This window comes from Lolium perenne, chromosome 6, assembly GCF_019359855.2.
Source record: "Lolium perenne isolate Kyuss_39 chromosome 6, Kyuss_2.0, whole genome shotgun sequence".
NCBI classification, from domain to species: Eukaryota; Viridiplantae; Streptophyta; class Magnoliopsida; order Poales; family Poaceae; genus Lolium; species Lolium perenne.
The window spans coordinates 52,026,907-52,048,664 of NC_067249.2; the positions used below are offsets into that span (position 1 = coordinate 52,026,907).

The 21,758-nt window shown below is 42.8% G+C and overlaps 2 protein-coding genes and 2 long non-coding RNA genes across 5 annotated transcripts; 3 read left to right on the forward strand and 1 right to left on the reverse strand.

The window, feature by feature from the left end:
- Nucleotides 1–3,163: 3,163 nt before the first annotated feature.
- LOC127307975 (ALA-interacting subunit 3) lies at nt 3,164–6,757 on the forward strand. Its single transcript, XM_051338729.2, has 8 exons — nt 3,164–3,568; nt 3,957–4,015; nt 4,108–4,182; nt 4,369–4,482; nt 4,597–4,667; nt 5,556–5,856; nt 6,075–6,364; nt 6,464–6,757. The coding sequence occupies exons 1-8, from the start codon at nt 3,481–3,483 to the stop codon at nt 6,525–6,527; spliced, it is 1,062 nt and encodes a 353-aa protein (XP_051194689.1). The 5' UTR covers nt 3,164–3,480; the 3' UTR covers nt 6,528–6,757.
- A 96-nt stretch (nt 6,758–6,853) lies between these two features.
- On the reverse strand, nt 6,854–10,676 carry LOC127307974 (uncharacterized). Its single transcript, XM_051338728.2, has 8 exons — nt 10,439–10,676; nt 9,481–9,706; nt 9,266–9,400; nt 8,704–8,926; nt 8,148–8,334; nt 7,770–7,954; nt 7,459–7,596; nt 6,854–7,195 (listed from the first exon to the last, which is right to left on the reverse strand). Exons 1-8 carry the CDS (start codon nt 10,599–10,601, stop codon nt 7,067–7,069), a joined length of 1,386 nt encoding a protein of 461 aa, XP_051194688.1. The 5' UTR covers nt 10,602–10,676; the 3' UTR covers nt 6,854–7,066.
- A 1,689-nt stretch (nt 10,677–12,365) lies between these two features.
- Nucleotides 12,366–15,047, forward strand: LOC127307976 (uncharacterized). The gene is made up of 3 exons (XR_011746789.1): nt 12,366–12,779; nt 12,854–13,892; nt 14,750–15,047. It is a non-coding gene; the product is annotated as an uncharacterized lncRNA (long non-coding RNA).
- A 3,108-nt stretch (nt 15,048–18,155) lies between these two features.
- On the forward strand, nt 18,156–20,602 carry LOC127309655 (uncharacterized). Of its 2 annotated transcripts, XR_007857269.2 has the most exons (4): nt 18,156–18,201; nt 19,829–19,889; nt 19,985–20,079; nt 20,182–20,602. It is a non-coding gene; the product is annotated as an uncharacterized lncRNA (long non-coding RNA). The 2 variants fall into 2 exon arrangements; XR_011746319.1 differs by lacking the exon at nt 18,156–18,201 and having other exon boundaries at nt 19,656–19,889.
- Nucleotides 20,603–21,758: the final 1,156 nt, after the last annotated feature.

Below are 21,758 nucleotides of genomic sequence, written 5' to 3' on the forward strand. Positions count from 1 at the left end.
CGGTACCTCGCGGATTCGTGGCGGTCGGTCGGGGGTAGACGCGGCCCGGCGGATGATGAAGGTGACAGATCCGCAAGTCGCCAACTCGGAAGTTTGGCGGATCTTCTCCTTCTTCACGTAAAAGTAGTATTGGAAGAGAGAAAGCTGCGGGGTTACCCGGAGGTGGCCTTCGCAGAGAGCGACGTGGTTGCGATGGCGAGCACGCTGTTCGGAGATATGTTGTGGGGTTGGAGTCCGTATGTCTTCAGAATCTCCCGGAAGAAATCCGAAGGCGGAAACGAAAATCCGCGCTCCACTAGTGCCTTCGTCAGCACCATCTCGTCGTCCCTTGGAGCCGGAGCTGGTTCATTCGGAGCGACCTCCGGCTTCCGGGTTGCAGGAAGCCTTCCGACTCGAGATTCTTTAATTCCATCTCGGTGGTGGTGCAGGGCCACCACTTCCCCTTAGCTTCGGAGTCGCGCTTCCGAGCTTTTGACTTCTTGGCAGCTTCTTCGTTTGCTGCTCCGATCGGCCCGCCCCGGAGGTTTTTTCCGGTGCGCGGAGGTCCCCTCGGTCTCCTTGCCGGAATCCTTTGAAGGATCCAACGATGGGAACAAAGGGAGGAGGGGCGGAGGAGATTGGCGTCGCCATGATCGGTTCCGAGCTCGGAGGCGGAGTCGTTGAAGACATCTGAAGAAAAAGGTTGGCGGAAACTTTCCTTAGTCGGATCCCACTTCGTCTTCCCCAGGTTCATCCCTACCAACTACGACGCGAAGTTTGAGCTCGAGGGTTTACCGTAATGGCGCGTGCGGTGGTCGGAGTTGCCGGCGGCGAGTTTTTCGCGCAGTAGGTTCGCCGGAGTTAAGAACACGAAGAACACTGCGGCGGAGGGCTCGCTCCGGCGATGTTCCGGCAGCTTTCCGGCGGGTTCCGGCGCGGCGGAGAAGAGGTTCACGGGCGGCGCTCGGAAGAGAGGTGAGAAGGGGGTGAATGAGGGGTAGAGGGGTCGACGGCTGATATTTATAGGCTGAGGGGATAAGATTCGTGTTCCGCATCCTGTGGTCGGAACGCAAGCGTCGCGCCGTTGGATGCGTGACACGTGTCCCAAACCCTAGCGGTAAAAATGGCTAGAGATAAGTTACCGCGCGAATCGCGCGAAAATGGCGCCAGAATTGGCGGAACCGTTTGAGTCTTTTAAGATTCCGGGTAATTGCGTGAAGATAAGTTGGCTCTCGTTCGCGAGCAGGGAGTAACCCGGAAATGTTCTTTGGAACGTCGATGGATGAAGTCCCGCAGGATGAGAGCATTTTCCGGCTGTAAGTTGGAAAAAGAAGAAAATGCAAAGTTGGAGCTCTTCAAGTTTCTCCGCGTTGCCGACGATGCCGGAAACCTAAGGAGCAAGCATGGCGGAAACTGCAGGCGAAACTCGGAGAACTCTGGGGGCTACTGTTGTGGGTATACTTCATGGGTGTACCATCGACAGTGCCTAGATCCGGCAAGCCCGGGTGGCCCACAGACGGTGATGAGGCATGTGGCCCATCGGGCGGCCCAGTTGCTATTGATCATGAAGGAAGAAGTCCAGCCCAGGATCAGCATGCCGGATCCGTACCGACGTAGGAGTGACCCGGATCCATGGAGGCCCATGAGGGACCCGGATCCAGGACGACGAGTATGGAAGGCGGATCCGTGACGTACACGGCAAGATATTGTACCGTAGCTAGGCTATCTGTAATCCGGCTAGGACTCTCCATGTAAACCCTAGATCCGTGCGCCTTTATAAGCCGGATCCCGGGAGCCCTAGAGGCACAACCACAACTCATTGTAACAACGCGAAAGCGCCCAGATAATTCCAGACAAGCAGCAGTAGGCCCTGTCATCGTGCAGGTGTTCCGAAGCTGGGTAACTCGCGTACCACCGTCCCGAGAGCACTCCGCCCTATGGCCCCTACTTCTTCTCCCCCCTCGTGAGGATCCCTCCTCCGAGGTACCGTCGATTAGGCAACGACAACTACTCTGGACCAATCCACCCAATCACTCGAATTAAAGACACTACTAATCATCCCCTACTCCGTGGTCCACCTTGTCACGTTACTTTACTCGAACATGGGAGTACCTAATTATGTTGCACAAGCTTAAAATTTATGTGGTACACTGGGTTATATACTCCACTATCAATGATATTACTATCATAATATGTATGCATTCATCTTAGCCGATTGCATTTGTTGGCGTGAACGTGTTTTGCATGTTTGAGAGGTTTTGAGTTTACTGTATTCACCATGAATTTATTTTCAATAGAGGCTGCTCTATTCGTTTTGGGATATTTGTAGTACATGTCTCTGTTTCTCCTTAGAATGTAAACAAAAGTAGTAGTATGATACTCCAAAACGACGGTTTTCGCTCCAAGTTCCGATGGTCCCAGTTTTTACATTATACTTTTGGAGTATCATCGGAACTTGGAGTTCCGATGGTTTTCGCTCTGGAGTATAGTCCTAGTTTTTTTTTAAATAATACTCCCTCCATTCCTTTCTATAGTGTCTATAGATTTTTGGCATTTGTTTCAGAATATAAGGTTGTAGCTTAGCTTTTTTTTCAATTACCCCCTCCCCATTCAGCTCCCAAATCGTCCAACTCCCTAATTTATTATGGTAAGTTAGGAATATATGGATTTCCCAAATTTTACGTTGATCTCAAATCGTTTAGCTAGGGGTCTTGTGTAAAAAATACACTTGCGCTAATTTCCGTGCCAAAAAACAATAGGCACTATAGAATGGAACAGAGGGAGTAGTATAGTTTTAAATAGCCGACTATAGCCCCGCTATAGCCTTTCAAGCAAGGTGCGGCTAAAGGCATTCACGTGCTAAAAGCTGGCTATAGCCCGCTATAGCCTGGCTATAGCCTTTTTCACAGGCCACGGCTATATCCTATAGCCCGCTATTTAAAACTATGAATAATACTAGTCCCTAGTTTTAGTCCAACACACCATATTAATTTCCAGAGAAAGATCCACGAAGCACAACCAATCCAGGCAATTGCCAAACTTCTCCAACCACTCCATCGAACTCAACCGTTACACAATTCATTTAGAACTGAAAAATAAAAATCAAACTTTAAAAAAAAAGGCAACAAAATTTGGAACAACCTTCTAGACTCGGACTAATTCGCCATCCTATTGGTCGCCTCTGCCGGCTAAGCTCAACGCGGAAGCCACGACCGCCACCTCCTCCCACCTTCGACTCTTCCCTCCTGGACCTGGGAGTCAAACCACGCTGCCTTGTAACCTTCGCAAGAAGAGGAAGAACAAAAGCGTACCAGGCCAGACCAGCAGGCTCCCAGCTTTGCTGATTCCCCTCCATTCTCTGTGCTCCATCTCCGAGCGAGGAACGCAAGAAAAGAGAAGGGGTCCGGCCGGAAAGCTGGTTCTTGGCGTCGGTGAGCTGTGATTTCTTTGCCGGCGGAGGCGTTTCTTGGCGGGTGGGTGGTGGAGTGGTGATTTGGTGGGATGATGAACAGCAACAGCGGCGCCGGGCCGAGCAACGGCGGATCCGGGGACGGCGACACGCCCCGGAGGACCTCCAGGAAACCCAAGTGTGAGATCTCGTTTCTCCAAAGTTTGACCCTGCTGATGTTGCTTCCTCTCCTTGCTTTGCTGTTCTGCTACTTAGATATAATAACTTGTGAGAGGTTTAATCCGGTTAACTAACGAGTTATGAGACTCTAATTAACTTAGTTTTTTTGTAATTATTAGGATAGTAATAATGTTAGAGCAGCTGTTTTTGTTCATCATGTCTGCCCCTTGTGTTAATAACAGGAGTTGACTTTGGTGTCAGAGCTATAGAGCTCGAGTCATCACCAACTATGTTCTGCAAATTTGGATGCCATGTCTTTAGCTTTCATATGGTCATATAAAGTTTGGGTGGAACTGCTAAATTCGCCTTGATTTTTATTTATGTATTTACTCCCTTTTGTGTAAACCAGATTCCAAGTTTACGCAGCAGGAGCTCCCGGCCTGCAAGCCAATTCTCACCCCAAAATGGGTAGGTTCATAGTGCTTTCTTTTTCCTGGTACGGACCGAGAGAGATCATAGCAAGGAGCATCTCACAAACTGATGTGCGTATGTTTATACAGGTCATTTCAGTATTTGTTCTTGTCGGCGCCATTTTTGTCCCCATCGGTGTTGCTTCGCTGCTGGCTTCAAACAAGGTATGCTGAAGCTTGGTTTCTGTTGCAATGAATTTATAAGCAAAAGCAGGGAAATTTTAGTTAGCCAAATGGTAAAATAGCAAAAAGCTGGTTGCGCAAATGGGATTATTACCGCAATGCCTATAGCACCTGATTCGGTGATATGTTTGCCAGCTCTGATAATGTTTATTGTTTTATTTGCTGCAGGTTGTTGAGATTGTTGATCGATATGATGATGCATGTGTCCCGCCTAATGTTACAGACAAGCTTGCCTACATTCAGAACGCGACAACACCCAAAACCTGCCAAAGGACTCTGACGGTAATGAGCTTAGCTGCATGCTTCTACAACCCCAAAATCTGAAAATGATAAACAATAACCACGAATCAAAATAATCCTTAGCTGAAATATTCCTTGATTGTATGTTGTCTCCAGGTCACGAAGGATATGAAGCAGCCAATTTTTGTATATTACCAACTGAATAACTTCTACCAGAATCATAGGAGGTATGTACTGTGCTATCTGTGGTCACCAATATTTCAAGACACTGAATCATAGGAATACAACAGATCTTTGGCTGGAATATTTACGTCCAGTTTTTGCAGCAATTGCATTGAAATGAAGAAAGCATTACATTTTTGTTAGCGTTAGTTTCAGAAAGCTATAGAGGTTAAGCAGAAGAAGGCCAAGACCAAACTTCATACTTGTATAGGGGTAGGGTTTTAGAAGGAAGAAGGGTCAACTGAAAACTCGGGTCACGGAACTTCGATGACAAAATAAATCATTATTCTTGCTTTTCTGACTTGACCCTAAGGAACTTGTTTAAACTACATAGAATAAATCTCCAAGGAAATAAACCCAACTCTCTAGGAAATTATTTAATCTTATCTTTTCTCTAGTTTCCAACCAATGTCGCACCAAGAGCCCCGCACAAAGAAGTATCTGGACAGTCAATTAGCCCTAGGCGTACATATTTGAGCTGGTTAGGGATCGGTTTGATCTGAATGTTCTATGATAGCTTCCCTACTTAAAAGGTTCTCTTGTGCACAGTGGAATTGAATCGACTGTTCGCTCTGTAATGAATGACATGTGTGCATTGTGCATATAATCATTTTATTTTTCTGATTATAAAGGGTATCAAAATCCTTATGGATTATCACCATGTATTTATGGCATTGACACATGTGAGGGCATGAAGTTCATGAACTTAGTATTGACTCCTGCAAATTTATTATTCAGTTGGCTAAAGAATATTTGATTTTTTGACACATTAACATGATATCTTGGCAGTTAAAGCTCATTTTTATTTGCTCAACCAGTTGTTTTGCACTTTGTTTATGAGAATTCTTATACTTTCCCTGCTTATATATGTATATCACATTTTCCACATTCAGATACGTCAAGAGCCGGAATGATGCACAGCTAAGTGATGCTAGCAAGGCAAATGAGACTACCCTTTGTGACCCCGAGAAGACCACAAAAGATGGACTGCCTATTGTTCCTTGTGGCCTTATTGCATGGAGCTTATTCAATGACACATATAGCTTCAAACACAATAGTAAGAACTTGAGTGTGGACAAGAACGACATCTCTTGGAAGAGTGACAGGGAGCACAAATTTGGAAGTGATGTCTTTCCAAAAAACTTTCAGAAAGGTCCTCTTATAGGTGGAAAATCACTCAATGAATCGAAACCGGTATGCTTTTGGATTTAGTTTCACTTCGTACCATTAGATTATTGCATATGTGATGGACAAGCAATTATTACTTAAGTATATTGTGGCCATCCAATAAGATAAACTGACTTCACTAAAATCTGTTTCCATTTAGACAAGAGCAATACAAGTTCTTGATCAGCCAGAAAGATAACATTTTGTGCCTCTGAAGTTACTTATTTTACTTTCCTTCTTTGCAGCTGAGTGAGCAAGAGGACCTCATTGTTTGGATGCGAACTGCAGCGCTTCCTACATTCAGAAAACTGTATGGTAGGATATATGTTGACCTAAAGGAGAATGATACTATTACTGTTACACTGGAGAACAACTACAACACATATAGCTTTGGTGGCAAAAAGAAGCTGGTGCTTTCTACTTCAACCTGGCTTGGTGGGAAGAATGATTTTCTTGGTCTTGCCTATCTCACTGTTGGTGGACTCTGCTTCTTCCTGGCATTTGCATTCACCTTATTGTACTTGATAAAACCAAGGTCAGTGACTTATGAGTTCTGGTGTTAGCAATCATATGAAGTTACATCTTTATGGTGATCTTTGTGCATCCCTGATTTTTTTTTCTGGTCCCCTTGCAGAAAATTGGGAGATAACAATTACTTGTCATGGAACAAACACCCTGCAGGCCATGCAGGCCACTGATATGCTTTGAAAGTTGATTTCCACATTCAACCTCAAACAATTGGTCTTATGATTCAATGTATCTTGTACTAAATAGCATTTTTAATTTACAAGCTGTGGTCAAGTACGTGTATCAAGTAGGCTTGTGTGTACGAGTGACATGAAGAGATGTACATTATATACTGAAAAATACATAGACCTTTCTTTTGTTGAAAGCTGCACTCTCCAGAAGTGAAAATGGATTTATGGAATGATCTGATCCCTGTCCAGTGCTGTCTGTTTTCAGCTGTTGCATCATGTCATTTCATTTTACACTATTTTTTGCATAGAATGTACTTTTTTCAGCATTCTTGCATTATTTTTGAATCTGTATAAAATAATAATACTCTGCAATACAAATTGTTAAGAGAATCTATAAGGAATTCCAATCTATAAAGGGCTACAAGATACATATGTTCTTCTGAAAATTCCTAGATCTACCCTGTAGGAATTAAGGATGACATCAGACTAAAGTACAACTCCAGAAATGGTCACTGGTCAGTAGAGTGGCTGTTTCCGTTTCACATTACTCGCAGTAAGTAATTGCTGAGATATTGGCCTTCGGGATATGAAGGATCGATGGGATGATCACAAGCTGCACCTGCTTGACGTAGAACTGTAACCTTTCGACCAGCCATTGATGCAGCACCCTTGAAGTTGGAAGCAAGATTGAGTGAGTTAATTATCATCCGTGTGAACAAACAAACAGAAACCCCAAAGGGGCATGGATATTCATTGCAAAACTTCTAGGAATATTTAGTTCGACAGGCTGGAAATCATTAAATTTAACCAACGATAGAAATTTCAATTGGCATGGTAATAAGATTCTAGATGATTTGGGTAAATAAGACCCAATGATCCATGTGATAACGTGTACGCTGGGTAGTTAACCAAGATATGCAATGCAAAGTACCTGAACGGTTTTAAGGAAGAGACCACTTTGGGTCATAGCTCCAGAACAAGAGCATGTCATGAGTAAGCCCCCTCGCTTCACCACTTGCATTGCAAGAGCGTTCAAGCTTCTGTACATACCGGATGCACTTTGTAGCACCTAGAAATATGACATAAAATCCCCTTCACTTACATAGAGCACATTGTAGGTTGAATTGTAGACAGTTTGAGACTTGGGATAAATGGTTCTGCTGACGCCCAGGGTAAATAGTGAAGGGCAACCCTACTCAGATGCCCCCTCCCTTGTACAACTAAATGTGTCATAGAATGTACCTTCTTCCGAGGTGCCAACTTTGGAGGATCGAGGACTACCAAGTCCCACAGCTCATTTCTTGAGATAGCACCTTTCATGAATGCAGATGCATCTTCTTTCATGAACGAAATTCTCTCAGGATCAAACTTATTCAGAAGAATATTCTCATTGGCAAGGTCTAGTGCTGATCCTGATGAATCAATGCCTGCAAATAGATGTACTAATCAAATTAATGTTTTTAAGTCAAACCTGTGGAATGTTCTGAAGTGGCACTAAAACTCTAAAGGGCACACACTATTGTGGATTTCTGAAATTAATGACATAATTAAACTATAATCCAACTGTGATGAACCTTCTGAACATAGAACTAAAAGGTTCGCTAGCTTGCAATGTTATACCAATAACTTTAGTAGCACCGCCCTTTGCTGCACTCAGGGCAAATCCTCCACTGTAGCAGCAAAGGTCAAGAACCTTTTGGTCCCTGGAGAGTGTGGATATGAAATCGCGGCTCTCCCGTTGATCTGCATAAAACCCTGTCTTCTGCCCCTCCACAGAGACTAGATAGACAATGCCATTTTCCATCACCTGGAAGTAAGAAAAACAATTCTGAAGTGTTGCAACAACGAGCGATACAAGTATACAGCATTTGTAAGAATAAAAGATTGTCAAATCCTACAAGTGAAGCAATTGCAATGCTGAATAGAGCATGTGGTCCCGCACACAGCACACACATCATCAGTCTCTCGACACTAGTTGGTAACTTGGTACTTGCTAACTTGCTGTATTATTTGAGTATGAAAAAACCGGTTCAAGAAAATGTGTGGCAGAAGAAAATGTCCTAGAATTGAAGCTAAACCACATTTAACATGAATTACTCAAAACCAATACACTGAACCATAATTTTTAAGTTTTAAAATGAAGACATCCTTTAAAAATTAAAATCAGGAGGCTCACCTTCACGGATCCAGAGTGTGAAGAGGGTGCAGGCTCTTTTTGTTCTGACATATCTAATCCTTCTTCTTTCAGAATATCAGCTGATGACCTCCACTTTATATAGTTGACATCACCAAATTTGTTAACAAGGAACTCGATTTGTTGTCTATATTTCTCAACCCAAGCAGCAGATGAAGCAATCACAGCAACATCATCAAATATATCTACTATCAGACCAGACAATCTGCATTTTCAAATCATTGAACATAAATTTGATAGTTTTAGAATTATGGAAATTGCATGAATACAAGAATGCGATAAGGTTCTGGAGAGAAAAAACAAACAAGCCATGCACGGTTGATGATCAATATTCTCTGATGCGCATGTTGAATTCAAAGAAGAATATAACTGTTTATTGTTTATACAAAGATATTAAGGTACAAAGTTGAACAATTTGGAGGTCCATACATACCTAGAAGTGAAAACAGTGCTGAATGCTGAACTAATCATGCTCTTTTTAATGATTGATAGCAAGACGGTATCTTTGCTAATAAAGTAAATAAGTCCAGGGAACAATATATACCTGTCACCTTCACTATTGATGAGACGGTACGCGTTTGTATTAGTTGATGGGAGACCCAAACTACGACGTAAATCCACTGCAGAAGTAATCCTTTCTTCGAGCAGTATTTCCATATTTAATGCGGAGGTTGGATCCCTGAGCAGAACACAAATAAGGGAAATTCAGCACATGCTCTCAAAACTTCAGTAACAACACAACCTGAACAATCGTGTCACCTTTTTGCCTCTTCTTCTAGTTGCATTAGCCGAACACAAAACATAGACACGGAGTTGTAGAGACCCCACCCAATAGGTTTCTCTGACCCATCAGCTACCAAAACAACATCGCCAGTTTTCGGAGGAGGCCGGCCAATTATTCTATCAACAGCACCACTGTACACCATTGGACTTCCATCTCGGAATATTTGAGTCTTGCCCTTCTTCAACACCACTCTTGCCAAACCTAAAAAGAGTGTTTGAATGCTAGTACATACTTCAGTTCAAGTGAAGGAAAAAGTGCCAGCTGCACATAGGCTATTCTTAAAACAAGCAGAATGGAAGATGTTTGACTGATTGATTTCTGTGCGCAAGTACATGGACGAAATCTAGCCACATTTTGGACAAGGCCCACCTTCCACTTTGTGGCAACCCGTGCAACTCTTTCGTGAAATGATTTAGAACGAATGATGAATCATTTCGAGGAGACTGTAATTACCATCATTCCTTGATGTTGCTGCCATATAAATGCCCATTCAGGGAAGGAAAACCTCTAAGATTTGCCAACATTCTTGGAAGACTAGAGAGATACTTGGTCATTGTTCCAACTACCAAGCTATGACCAAGCATCTGTCTTAGTTCGCATACCAACTACCAAGCTATGGAACAATGACTAAGCATCTCTCTAGACATACAATTACAGAAAGCTATTACTGGACAGAACCATATCGGCAATGTGCAGCTAAACCAGATCGAAACGTAACATGGAAGTCGGAAAGCAATGCGCAGTTCACTTGGACATTTCAACAAGCAGGTCGTCGCCATGGCGCTCCTATTGGCAGCCATGCAGAGCATAGAGAAGATGAACCTCTCTGCGCGACTGGCAACGCGGGGGAGGAATGCCCCTGCAGCCGCGCCGTTCAACAATATGCCGGCAGAGACTAGCAATGACGTAGGCAAAAATGAGGAAGGGGAGGACCTTTGCGGTCGGCGGCGAGCTCTTCCAGGACGGAGGAGGAGGCGACTGCGGAGGAGGCAGTGGCGGAAGCTGCGAAGGAGGAGGTAGGCTTTGAATTTGCGAGGCGCGCCCTGATGAGCGCGGGCACAGACGCCGGAGCTGCGGCGCCGCAGGCGCGGAGCATCTCCGAGTTCTTGCTGCGCGTTGGCCTTGCCTCTCCGCTTCGCTCAACAGGTTACAGAGACTTGTGGATTGGTATTTTCAAGTTGCGCATACATATCACTGCAACCTGGGCCCATCAAGAAACTAGTACTACTTCTTCCATACCGGTTTATACTAGGTAAATACACACTTCAAGAAAAATTTAACCATTAATTTGATCAATAAAATATGAGATATATGCCATAAAAATTATAGCATTGGATACATATTTAAAATTAATCGTTAAAGTTAGTTTATATTGCCCCGATATGCCGGTATAAAGGGAGTGCTACTTTTAAAGTCTTCAACACCACTACTTGCTACCCGATAGCATGTACTTCACCTATTTTTCCTGGAAACATGTACTTAACCTTGACACTATGTGTTTGTGAATTACTAGCAAACCTTATCAAAATACATGTCAAAGAAACTTTATCAAATTAAAATTGAACCAATATCCATATTGGTAACCATTTGGGCCACTACCCAAAACAAACCCTAGTTTGATGATAGAACTATGATATGGATTATCAAAACTCAAGCCTAGTTACTCTCTTCCCAGAACTTATGCAAGAACAAATTTCTCGAGTTCGATCAGTACTATGAACTTATAAGGAATTATTGTGATTGATATAACATAACTTACATGAATAAATTTGTTCTTGTTACCATTTCGTATTTAAAAAAAATTTAGGAGCATAGTATCGAAAAGAAGGACATAGCTCCCATCCAGAGACATGTTAGGGCATGGCCAATGCATAGCCCTAGGGGTGTTGTCTCGTACCTTTATCTTGGTTTGGGTGGTCCAAATTAGGTTCGGATAAGGAGGCAGCCTCTTCATCAGAGGCAGCCTCTTCAGCCATAAAGTAAAACTGGGTGAAAATGTGAAAGAGAAAGAGAAAAACCAAATCAGCTTTTGAGAAAAAGACATATTAATGGAACCATAACATAGCATGCATATGTCAAAAGTTTTATCCAAACCTAGTTGAACAGCTGCCTCCATTGCTCATGCCCTTAGACTTGTGATGTCCTTCCCTTTACCATCTTGTGTCACTGGTCTGTTCTTTGTGGATATTCCATCGAATGACTACGACGTCTCGCGAATCATGTATGAAAGTTGTGCCTTATATCCTTCATGTGACATGAATGAGAACACAATGGTGATCGGGCGTTTATTGGAAAGACAGTGTGCATCTTTGTATGTAGAGGCCAGGCTTGAACCGACCTCTTGCAGTTGTATCATTCCATGTGATTTTATCTTCGTAAAAGAGTAAAACGCACCCACGGTACACCAAGATGACGAGAACGAGCACATCTACACTATTTAAAAAGAACGAACAGGTTCCGTATTCTGCCTCATCTCTCAATACGTCAAGATTTTTGGTCGTCGTCCCGTTTCGTTGAGCCTTCCGTCCCGCACGCGTCCAACTGGGCCAGGCCCAACTACATCGTCGGAATGGAAAGGAAACCCAGCACCCGAAACCCTGTCCTCGGAAGTCCACATCCTCCTCCCCCCTACGCAGATTCCACGAGCTGCACGTAGCTGCCGCCGCCGAACACCCTCTGCCTCCTCCCGCTTCCCTACCATGTGGAGCTCTTCCTATCCCTCTGAATGCCTCCTCCTCTCCGGCCAGGATGTTGGCTTGGAAGGCACATCTGGGCAGGCCGGCGGAGTCTCAGTGCCGCCACGCCGGATCGGGGATTGCCAGCTCTCCACCGAGGCCGAACTTTGAGGTATTTCTCTACACTATTTAAAAAGAACGAACAGGTTCCGTATTCTGCCTCATCTCTCAATACGTCAAGATTTTTGGTCGTCGTCCCGTTTCGTTGAGCCTTCCGTCCCGCACGCGTCCAACTGGGCCAGGCCCAACTACATCGTCGGAATGGAAAGGAAACCCAGCACCCGAAACCCTGTCCTCGGAAGTCCACATCCTCCTCCCCCCTACGCAGATTCCACGAGCTGCACGTAGCTGCCGCCGCCGAACACCCTCTGCCTCCCCCCGCTTCCCTATCATGTGGAGCTCTTCCTATCCCTCTGAATGCCTCCTCCTCTCCGGCCAGGATGTTGGCTTGGAAGGCACATCTGGGCAGGCCGGCGGAGTCTCAGTGCTGCCACGCCGGATCGGGGATTGCCAGCTCTCCACCGAGGCCGAACTTTGAGGTATTTCCTTCTCAAATATGATTATTTCTTGATCCTATCCTGGTGTTGTTCATTCCTAAATCAGTTAACAATAGGCCCGACGCCTTGCCGCCGATAGCAGCGCTGCCTTTGGAGCCGCTGGAGATTGCGGAGCGCGGGGGGACGTCTACGCCGAGCCGGCCCGGGCAAGATATTCTCCCGCCGACCGATGGATCGACCCAGCAGGCAGCTAACCGCGCACGCGCGCATGCTATCTTCTTCTCACGTTCTCTGGTCTTTGGTTCCATGTTCGAGTACTCAGATGAACCGGCCATACGTCAGTTGGATGGTGTCAGTATCCTTCTTCCTTTTCTCAATCGATGGGATTCTCTTGTTTTTTAGATCCGTCGGTTTCTTCTCCTGGCATCATGTATGCCGTCATCGTAGTGGTGTATAGTCCTTGTTGCTATTCTTTTTTAGTTATTATTAGCACGCTACATGTTAATTCGTACGGATGGATTTCAATAAAAAGGTTGAAAGTTAATTTCTTTTTCAATTTTATTAAATTCAACGTGACCAACGTTTTCTTTGACGACATAGACAATTTAAATGATGGAAGTGAAATCACATGTGTATACATATAACTTGATACTTAAGGTTACTTGTATATCTTGACACTCGATGGAGTCAGTCACATAAAGATGAGAGCTATATATAAGAACCTGTGACTGCAAATCAGCAAATTGTGAATCAAACCAGTGGCACGCGGACGATAGCATGCAAATATAGGTTGTTCTTCCTTCACACAGTGATCCCATTTCCTCCAGCTCACTTCGCTTCGCCCCTCCCGGGAGTTCCCAGTTGAAGTGGTAGAGAAGCGAGGCGAGCACGATCTCCATGCTGCCATTGTCGCACGCACGGCTTCTCTACCACGGAAGCCCACTATCTCCATTCACGACGCAGTAGAAGCCATTGTCCGTGTTGTATGACGACCCAACGTCTGCGAGGAAGAAGAATGCCAGCCTCGCTCCCAGTCTAGCTCGGATGGCACCCCCTCCGCCTCGCCGTCAACTTGCCCACTTCAATTCCGCCGGCCGTGTGGCAGGATGTGACGTCCTCGCTCGCTCAATCTCCTCACAGCCATCAACAATGGTGGTGAGTAGTATTTTCTGTTTGTTTAATTATTTTAAAATTGATGCAAATGAGATATGCAAATTTTGTGAGTGACATATGCAAATTTATCTGATTTGTTTGATCCAGACGTTGTGAGTGACATATGCAAATTTCATTGATGTATATGGTGGCAAATGGTTGTTGTTCTTATTTATTTGATGCAAATGCTCTCTATATAGTATCTGGTCCCCTTTAGAATGGTATCTGAATCGGAATGCAAAGATAAAATTCCATACAGTACGTACTGTAGTGTTTTAGTTGTTTGGCCTGTGAATTCCAATTGTATAGATGAGGCGTGGGTGCAATGGCGACAGAGTTTCTGAATTTTAGATTTCTTTCTTTGTGAATTTCAGAATATAGCAACTACTTGGTTAACGATTGCAGTACAATATGTTCACTGGAAGTACCTAATTGAGGTATCTTTTTTCCATTTGTTGCTCAGTGGTAGATGCTATATAAGATGTTAAGAGACTAGAGAAATCCACATTCAACTATATCCTTCCAGGCTATGGCTCAGCCTCCCAAACTTACAGTTCCCTTTTATTCGACATGCTATATATATATTATATAGGTGTAGAGACCCATGGATTGGATGATGGTGGTGGTGTTTTGATTCAATGGAGTAATGGAGAAGTACAATACATGATTTCTGGACAGATCAATCAGTGTTGTCTCACATTTGTCTCATTGTATTGCTTCATTTATCTGCATCAGTTTGACTGGAACAGCATGCATGAAATGTAGTGATGGGAGATTATTTCCATGAGAGAGAGAATTTTTTCTGAAGATCTGCAATATGACTATGTCCGCTGACTCTTGTCCTTGTGTAAATTCATTAGGTCTGATGAGTATCAGGTGTTATGAGAAGTTAAAAGCTGCAAGAGAACAATGAAGAAAGGCTGGCAAGATTGTGCTCTCTAAAAGATGCCCATATAGATTGGCAACAACGACCACTGACTCAAGGTATCGACATGAAATCATGCTCAACCAGTTGGTAGCCTGGTATTTCTTAGAGAGATACTACTCACTACATTGCTTGATTGAAGATTGACTTGCATTGTACTCCACTACAGTTTTATTACCCTTTGCAGAATTTCATTATTTTGGACAGCCACAAAGATATTTTGTAGGCTGTCACATATAGTATCGGATCTCATGCCCATCATTTATGTAAACAGAGTTATCATGTAACTGACTCAAAATATTACCTGAGCTAGCCCGTGTCATCGCTGCCATTGTCCAATCCTATCATTGTCATCATATGGACCAGGACCTCAAAGCTGAGAAGTTCCTATTTATCGGCAAGGAGAAGGACTGAAGGAGGAGCCTCCACTTGCCAACCACAAATCCAGGTAACTTTGTTTTGGTTGCACCTTAAGTGATTGTTGTAATAAAAAAATCTATCGTTGGCATTTGATAATAATAATTAGTAAGTTACATAAATTGGATGCCTTCCTACTTTTGATGTACTTTGTATTGATCAACTCAAGTTCATACAGATAAGGAAGTTTGATGCTATAGAGTAGAGGAATGCATTTTTCACTGGCATATGTCGGCATATGAGCTTGCATTTCTTCATTAAAAATTTAAGAGCAGTTGTTAGTCCCGGTTGTTTTGGGGTAACTGTACCAGCTCTTGTGAGTTAGATGTGTTGGATACTAGCATATAGTTGGATAGTTTGATAGTAACTCTTGGTAAGTTAAATTAGAAGTAACCTGACAAAAGAAATCCCTGTGGGGTTCTATCTATACCAAAGATCTTGCTACCTGCTCATTGCATTGTCGTTGATAAATAATGTGTCTTCCTACTTGGGAGGTTGCATTCATGCGATTGAGTGACTGCTAAAGTATGCTCGATTTTCCTATTGTCAAAAAATACTCAATGTACATCACTTGAGTAGCACTGCTTTGTTTGTACAGGGCATAGCTATAGTATTTAAGGTATGTCATTTAGACATCGGGAAAATTTGCTACAGGACACCGTTATTTTCTGGCATTTGCCAAAACACACCACCCGATTGTGTCTTTGCCAGGTACCATTACAATTCTGTGGCACATTTGCCAGAACACACCACCTGGCCGAAAACGGAAAGTTATGCTTTTTGTCTTCAAAACCAGTCATCCCAGGTAAAAGTGCAAAACTTTCCGTTTTTGGCGAGGTGGTGTGTTCTGGCAAATGTGTCACAAAATTGTAATGGTACGACAAACACACAATCGAGCGGTGTGTTTTGGCAAACGCGTAAAATAACAGTTGTCCTATAGCAAATTTTCCCTTAGACATTTTATCCATGGTAGAAAAATAAAATCATTAACTCTGATTTCAAAAGAAAAGTTGGCCTTCGCCGGTTGAAGCCAGGAGGAGACTTGCTCTTTCTCAAATCATTGTACGGAGGATGTAAGCTCTCAATTAAGCAACTTCAGCTCTTAAGATATGAAAAATATACATGCTGCTGAAATGTAAGCATAAAAGTGGATTGCTAAATGTGAAATCGACTTCTACTATCTCTATAGGAGATAATGCATCTTGGCTTACTAAATGCTTTGTATGTACATTCAACCGACTCAATGCGATGAATTTTCTCGCTTGGGCCACAATCTGGAGGTGCCACCTTCCTTTCTCGATCTTGGTTTCAAGACGTAAATTTCCCTTTTGTTTCTGTTCCCGTTCATTCCTTGCACCTGGAGTATTATTTTGTTGCTCGGCTTAGCTTGCTTCATGAATTTCATGTGTGAATATGCACTGGAGCTTTGTGAGTCGACAAAAGACATAAGCCATGTGAAGATTGCACTACCGTACGTTGTTCTACTCGCCATGCAGCTTGGGGACTGAGGTATGGTGTATATTCAGAGTGAATTGTTGTCTTTATTTGATAATGTTGCTGGGATATGTTGCTTTGCTCAAAACTGTGGTGTTTGATAATGTGGCTGATTGAGATTGGCCTTTTGATATGACAAAAGAGGAGTGGGATGCTTTTTTTTTCAAGCCTGGTGGGGCCGGAGAAAAATGGGACAACAGCATAAACTAAGTTAGAGGAGGAAGGTTCATATTATCTCTTTGAATGACTAAAGGCTTCTAAGAATCAAGAACTTGACAACTACATAAGTACATATTGTCCTAGGCTTGAATTTGCTACATGATTTGGATAACTAGCTTATTTGTGTATTCCAAAGGTTCCCGCAATTCAGTATTTGGCTCGTGCTATTTATGTTATTAATTTTCGTGGTGGATTCGTGGTGAATTACCGTATCAATTAAAGGGGTCGTGTTGAGAGGCACCGACGATGCACACCTCAAGCTGTGGGTTATTGCTGATCTGAATGACATGACTTCAAGATGATGGGGCCGAACTGACCTTGGAAGTTACCGAGCGGGAATTAAAACTTGAAGCTCAATTAGTTGAAGCCATAAGCATCATTTAAGAGCAGGTAGGTGTTAAATGATTTTTGAATGCCAGTATATGTATCATTTCAATAACAATACATCTCTAAACATGGTAATCATATCCGTAAACAAGTTTCTAACATGGTAATTGTGGACACTTGTATTATGTGTATTCGGTTTGTAGTGTCTACATGTCTTTTGTCCATATCAACTTCGACTAAAATACATTTGGGAACCGAATTTACAGCGTCCATCGTGTGTAAGCATATCTCCAAACTAGGGTCCCGACTAAGTTCCCACTTGGTTTCCCCTGTTCCAAGCAGTCTTGGTTTCAGTTGATATTTCAGAAAAGAACTCGTCGAGGCTTAAATTCCCATGCTATTGGTTCAAGATAGCATTATCAGGTTGTAGAAGGAGAATACAATGCAAGCAGGGTGCTATACCGCTAATCTGTTATGCCGCGGCAAGCCCAACCGATTTTATGTGCAGAGGTTAATGGTAAATGGTAGAAACCGACACTTATACGGTTTCACTCACTTGTATATCATGCCATGTGTTTTCTGTATGTCATGAATGAACAATGGAGTTTGCAATATATGGCCTCGTAATTGATCAATTGTTGTTGACGGTACACATTAATTTTATAATGCTCCGTAAGATGCCATTAGAAAATTATTTGCATGTTGATTATAGATAATCAATGTATCTCTTTCATGTTGTCTTCAATAGGTGTAATAATAAAACTGTCAAGATTCTGTTTTGCTCTCAAGATCAAGGCCGGATGCCGGATTGCTTTGGTTGTATGCTTGGTAATTAAATATAATATTACTGCCATGACTAAATATGTGCTTATGCAAACTTTCAGGAAATGTTGAAACATGCTTTAAGGCTAACATGTGGAATGCATGCAGGTTGGTATTCAAATATTTTATATGTTGTTGGCAAGGAATCTATGTATCATATTTCAAGTTGTCTCGTATAGTTATTATAATATAAATTGAGCATTCTTATTTCCTCTCTCTGTGACAAAATTGATACAACATCACTTTCCACTTTCCTATTTCCTCTTTTTTTTCAAGAATTTATGTATCAGTTTAGAAGTCGTCTCTGTTAGGTACAACATAATTTCCTAACGAGATTGGTTGTAGATTTGTCAGGAATTTAAATCACGCTACCGATTTATCAAATACTTTGCTTATGCAAACTCTTAGCAATGCACGCACATTGGCTGTTGTGAAAGTAACAGATCAAATGGGAAGTCAGAATACACAAAAGTACTTCCTCCGTACATAAAAAGATGCGAAAGATTTGTCCAAATTCGGATGTATCTACACCCTAAGAATGTCTAGGTACATCCAAATTTAGTTAAACTTCCGACATCTATTTATGATCAGAGGTAGTACTTTGTTTCTCTGTAAAATTCACGTTCTCATTCTCATTTTAAGGGTCTCCTACATGTTAATAGAAAGTGTGAATGAGCAGAGGCCAGAGTTGGAGATGAGACAGTGAAACATCGATGACGGTGCTGGAGATTTTCTGAAGCATAGGAGAAGGTGTGCACATGATTGTAGAGCCATGTTGAGCAGGACAACTACGAGCGATATTGATCAGAATGAGTATAGCAACAAGCCACTGACACAACATCAACAAATGTCAAAAGAGCGGAGGTGTCACTAAAAGGGACACCGAAGGTGAGTGGAACCCCAGAAAGACTATAGAGAAAAAATGGAGACATGACATGGATTCAATATATGTTTAAGTTTTAACAAGTCAGATATGGAGAACCTGTTAACTGACTTCACGTCCATCCGTGAAGGTAGTAGTGAACTGAGAGGTCCTTGATGTTGGAGGCTAAAAATTAGCCTCTCATTTCTGCTGCTAATAAAGTATAAGTTCACCACGAATCTAGACAAGTGGATTTGTTTGGCTTTAAATGCAATTTGTATAGTTTTATTAGAAATTAAGACCGAGATAACTTGAGTCTCTAGATGTCGGTCTTTTGCAGAGAGTTTATACTGTTTCCGAATCCTAACATTATGTCATTATTGCATATGCACATCAACTTGCTACGCCCGTGATGGTCTATTAACTATTTCCTATTTTGATTGATGTCTTATCTGGTACTTCGGCAAAACAAATATGTAGAGTGTCAGAATAAAATGATGTACTACCTTTGGTCCTAAGTAAGTGTCGCAACGTCCTCTAGATTCGGATGTGTCTAGATGCAGTTTTGCGTATAGATACATCTGTATTTACAAAAAATTGCGACAATTATTTTAAAATGGAGGAAGTAGTTCCTATTTCAGATATTTGAAAACATCGTGGGTGATACATGTTGGATGGATTTCTTTTTGTCCCTTGGAAAAGCATGGGAAATGCATGGTCTCGGAGAATCAAATAGTTGCTTAATATTAAATTATCACTATTGTCTTGATGCCCCTTTCAGGGGGGGAATGTTGTCATACATCGGGGGGAATGTTGTCATACATCTGAGTATATTGATTAGTAGGTTTCACGTATCATTTCATTGCGATACAGGTAAATTAAAAGGGATCAGTTGCAAGAGGTTGCAACAGGAAAATGAATTTGCACACAAAAGGTATATCCACCTGTTTCTTGGAGGTTGCAATGGTGCAATTGCAATCACTTATTTTATGTTCTAACGATTAACCACAATGTAATATATGTGTGAAGATTGAGGAAGAGAAGGCGCCGAACCATCTAAGGAAGACCATGTTGCCACAAGCATGACCCCTCCCAAAGTTCGACAAACCCTTCTATCCACAAAGGTGAGCATAAACCCCCAAATTATATCGTTTCCATTGGTTACCTTCCTGGAGGTTTGTCATATCATAAGCCTACAACTGATATTTCGTCGGAGGTCAATGAAGCAGGCCAAGGTCGCTACATCTTCAGGTGAATGAATGAAGGGTGAAAAGACACTTCCATGAGAAGATCTTAGTCTCCAGCTGCTCCCCATATGGTGTACCTTTTCTTTTCTTTCCCCTGGTGCTAAGATCATCCCATATCTTGTAGCTCATGCACACCACTAGAATAATGTTACCATTCTTAGTGATTGATACGTAGGCCCCAGAGTTCCATGTCATGTAGTTAGTCGACACAACTCGCTCAGTGATAGAGAAACAGATATAGGGTCATTAGTACTCCTGATTGGTGTTTATTGTGTGTATAGTAACTACAGTTTTTGTGTTGTTTGTGCACGTTTCACTGTAAATTGGGTATTTAGAACTATTTCTGCATCCCTTCTTTTTATTCCGTGAAGTGTAACTTGACACTATGAAAGTACTTGCCTATGCCTGGTTGACTTCTGAATTTGAGTTGGATACTATTGCATGGTTTTAGTTGTGTGATAAATAAGCTTGAGTTTATTTCTTTATCCACACATTCATTCTAGGGCCTTCATGCATCCATTGCACTTCAATCTCAGACATCATCTCATGTTTGCTGGATATAAGGATATGTTAGCAGACTAGGTTATCTAAGCCTCATCATTGCACGATATGTTGTCTCTCAATACACAACAATGTAGTCCTGTTATTTCGTTTGGCATTATCATTCTGTAGTATATTATGATATCACCGATTTGTTTTGATTTTTCACAGTGAGTTGTGAATTATATATGTGCATTAAAAAATAAAATTTGACGACCCGTGGCAACGCACGGGCATTTGTACTAGTTAGTCACGAAGTTGCAGAATGTCGAACCGCAGTCTTCAAGTTGCCAATTTTGGGCACGCTGGTCACTCTGTGACTGCCACCGTCAGAATTTGATTACGTGGCAGTAACATCCTTTGTGTTGCCGTTAGAACGGCTTGTCAGTAGTAGGATTTTTTGCAGAAACCACCTGAATCTATTATTCTTGTCATTTGTTCGTCCCCACTCCTCCCGTTCACAGAGATAAGATTAGAAGGGTGATTTGGAGTTCGTCGGCGAGGCGGCCATGGTGACGGCAGCTCACGTGGCGCGGCATCGGTGCTGAGCATGATGAGCTCTCAGGCGCCCACTGATACGTCCAAAACGTATCTACTTTCCCGAACATTTTTGCTATTGTTTTGCCTCTAATTTGTGTATTTTAGATACAACTAACACGGACTAACGCTGTTTTCAGCAGAATTGCCATGGTGTCTTATTTTTGTGCAAAAAATCAACTTTCAGGAAAATCCCCGAAAATAATTGCGAAGGGCCTATTTTTACAGAAGACACACGGAGCCAGAAGGGCAAGCTAGGGGGAGGCCCATGGCCTCCACACCATAGGCCGGTGCGGCCAAGAGGGGGGGCGTGCCGCCATATGGTGAGGCCGCCTCGGCCAGCCCCCGACGCTCCCCTCTGGACTACTTAAAGCCCTTGACCTAAAAACGCGAGGGGGTTCGACCACTTTTCCAGAAGACATCCAGAACTCCGCCGCCATCGCGAAACCCAATCTCGGGATCAGAAACTCCGTTCTGGC

Bases quoted from the DNA above. Each gene is read 5' to 3' on its own strand.
- LOC127307975 (XM_051338729.2), top strand. From the start codon at position 3,481: ATGATGAACAGCAACAGCGGCGCCGGGCCGAGCAACGGCGGATCCGGG. The intron at 4,016-4,107 runs GTAGGTTCATAG...ATGTTTATACAG, and splicing joins CAATTCTCACCCCAAAATGG to GTCATTTCAGTATTTGTTCT. The intron at 6,365-6,463 runs GTCAGTGACTTA...GTCCCCTTGCAG, and splicing joins TTGTACTTGATAAAACCAAG to AAAATTGGGAGATAACAATT.
- LOC127307974 (XM_051338728.2), bottom strand. From the start codon at position 10,601: ATGCTCCGCGCCTGCGGCGCCGCAGCTCCGGCGTCTGTGCCCGCGCTC. The intron at 9,401-9,480 runs GTGACACGATTG...TGTTCTGCTCAG, and splicing joins CTAGAAGAAGAGGCAAAAAG to GGATCCAACCTCCGCATTAA. The intron at 8,927-9,265 runs GTATATATTGTT...TTGAAAATGCAG, and splicing joins ATCAATAGTGAAGGTGACAG to ATTGTCTGGTCTGATAGTAG.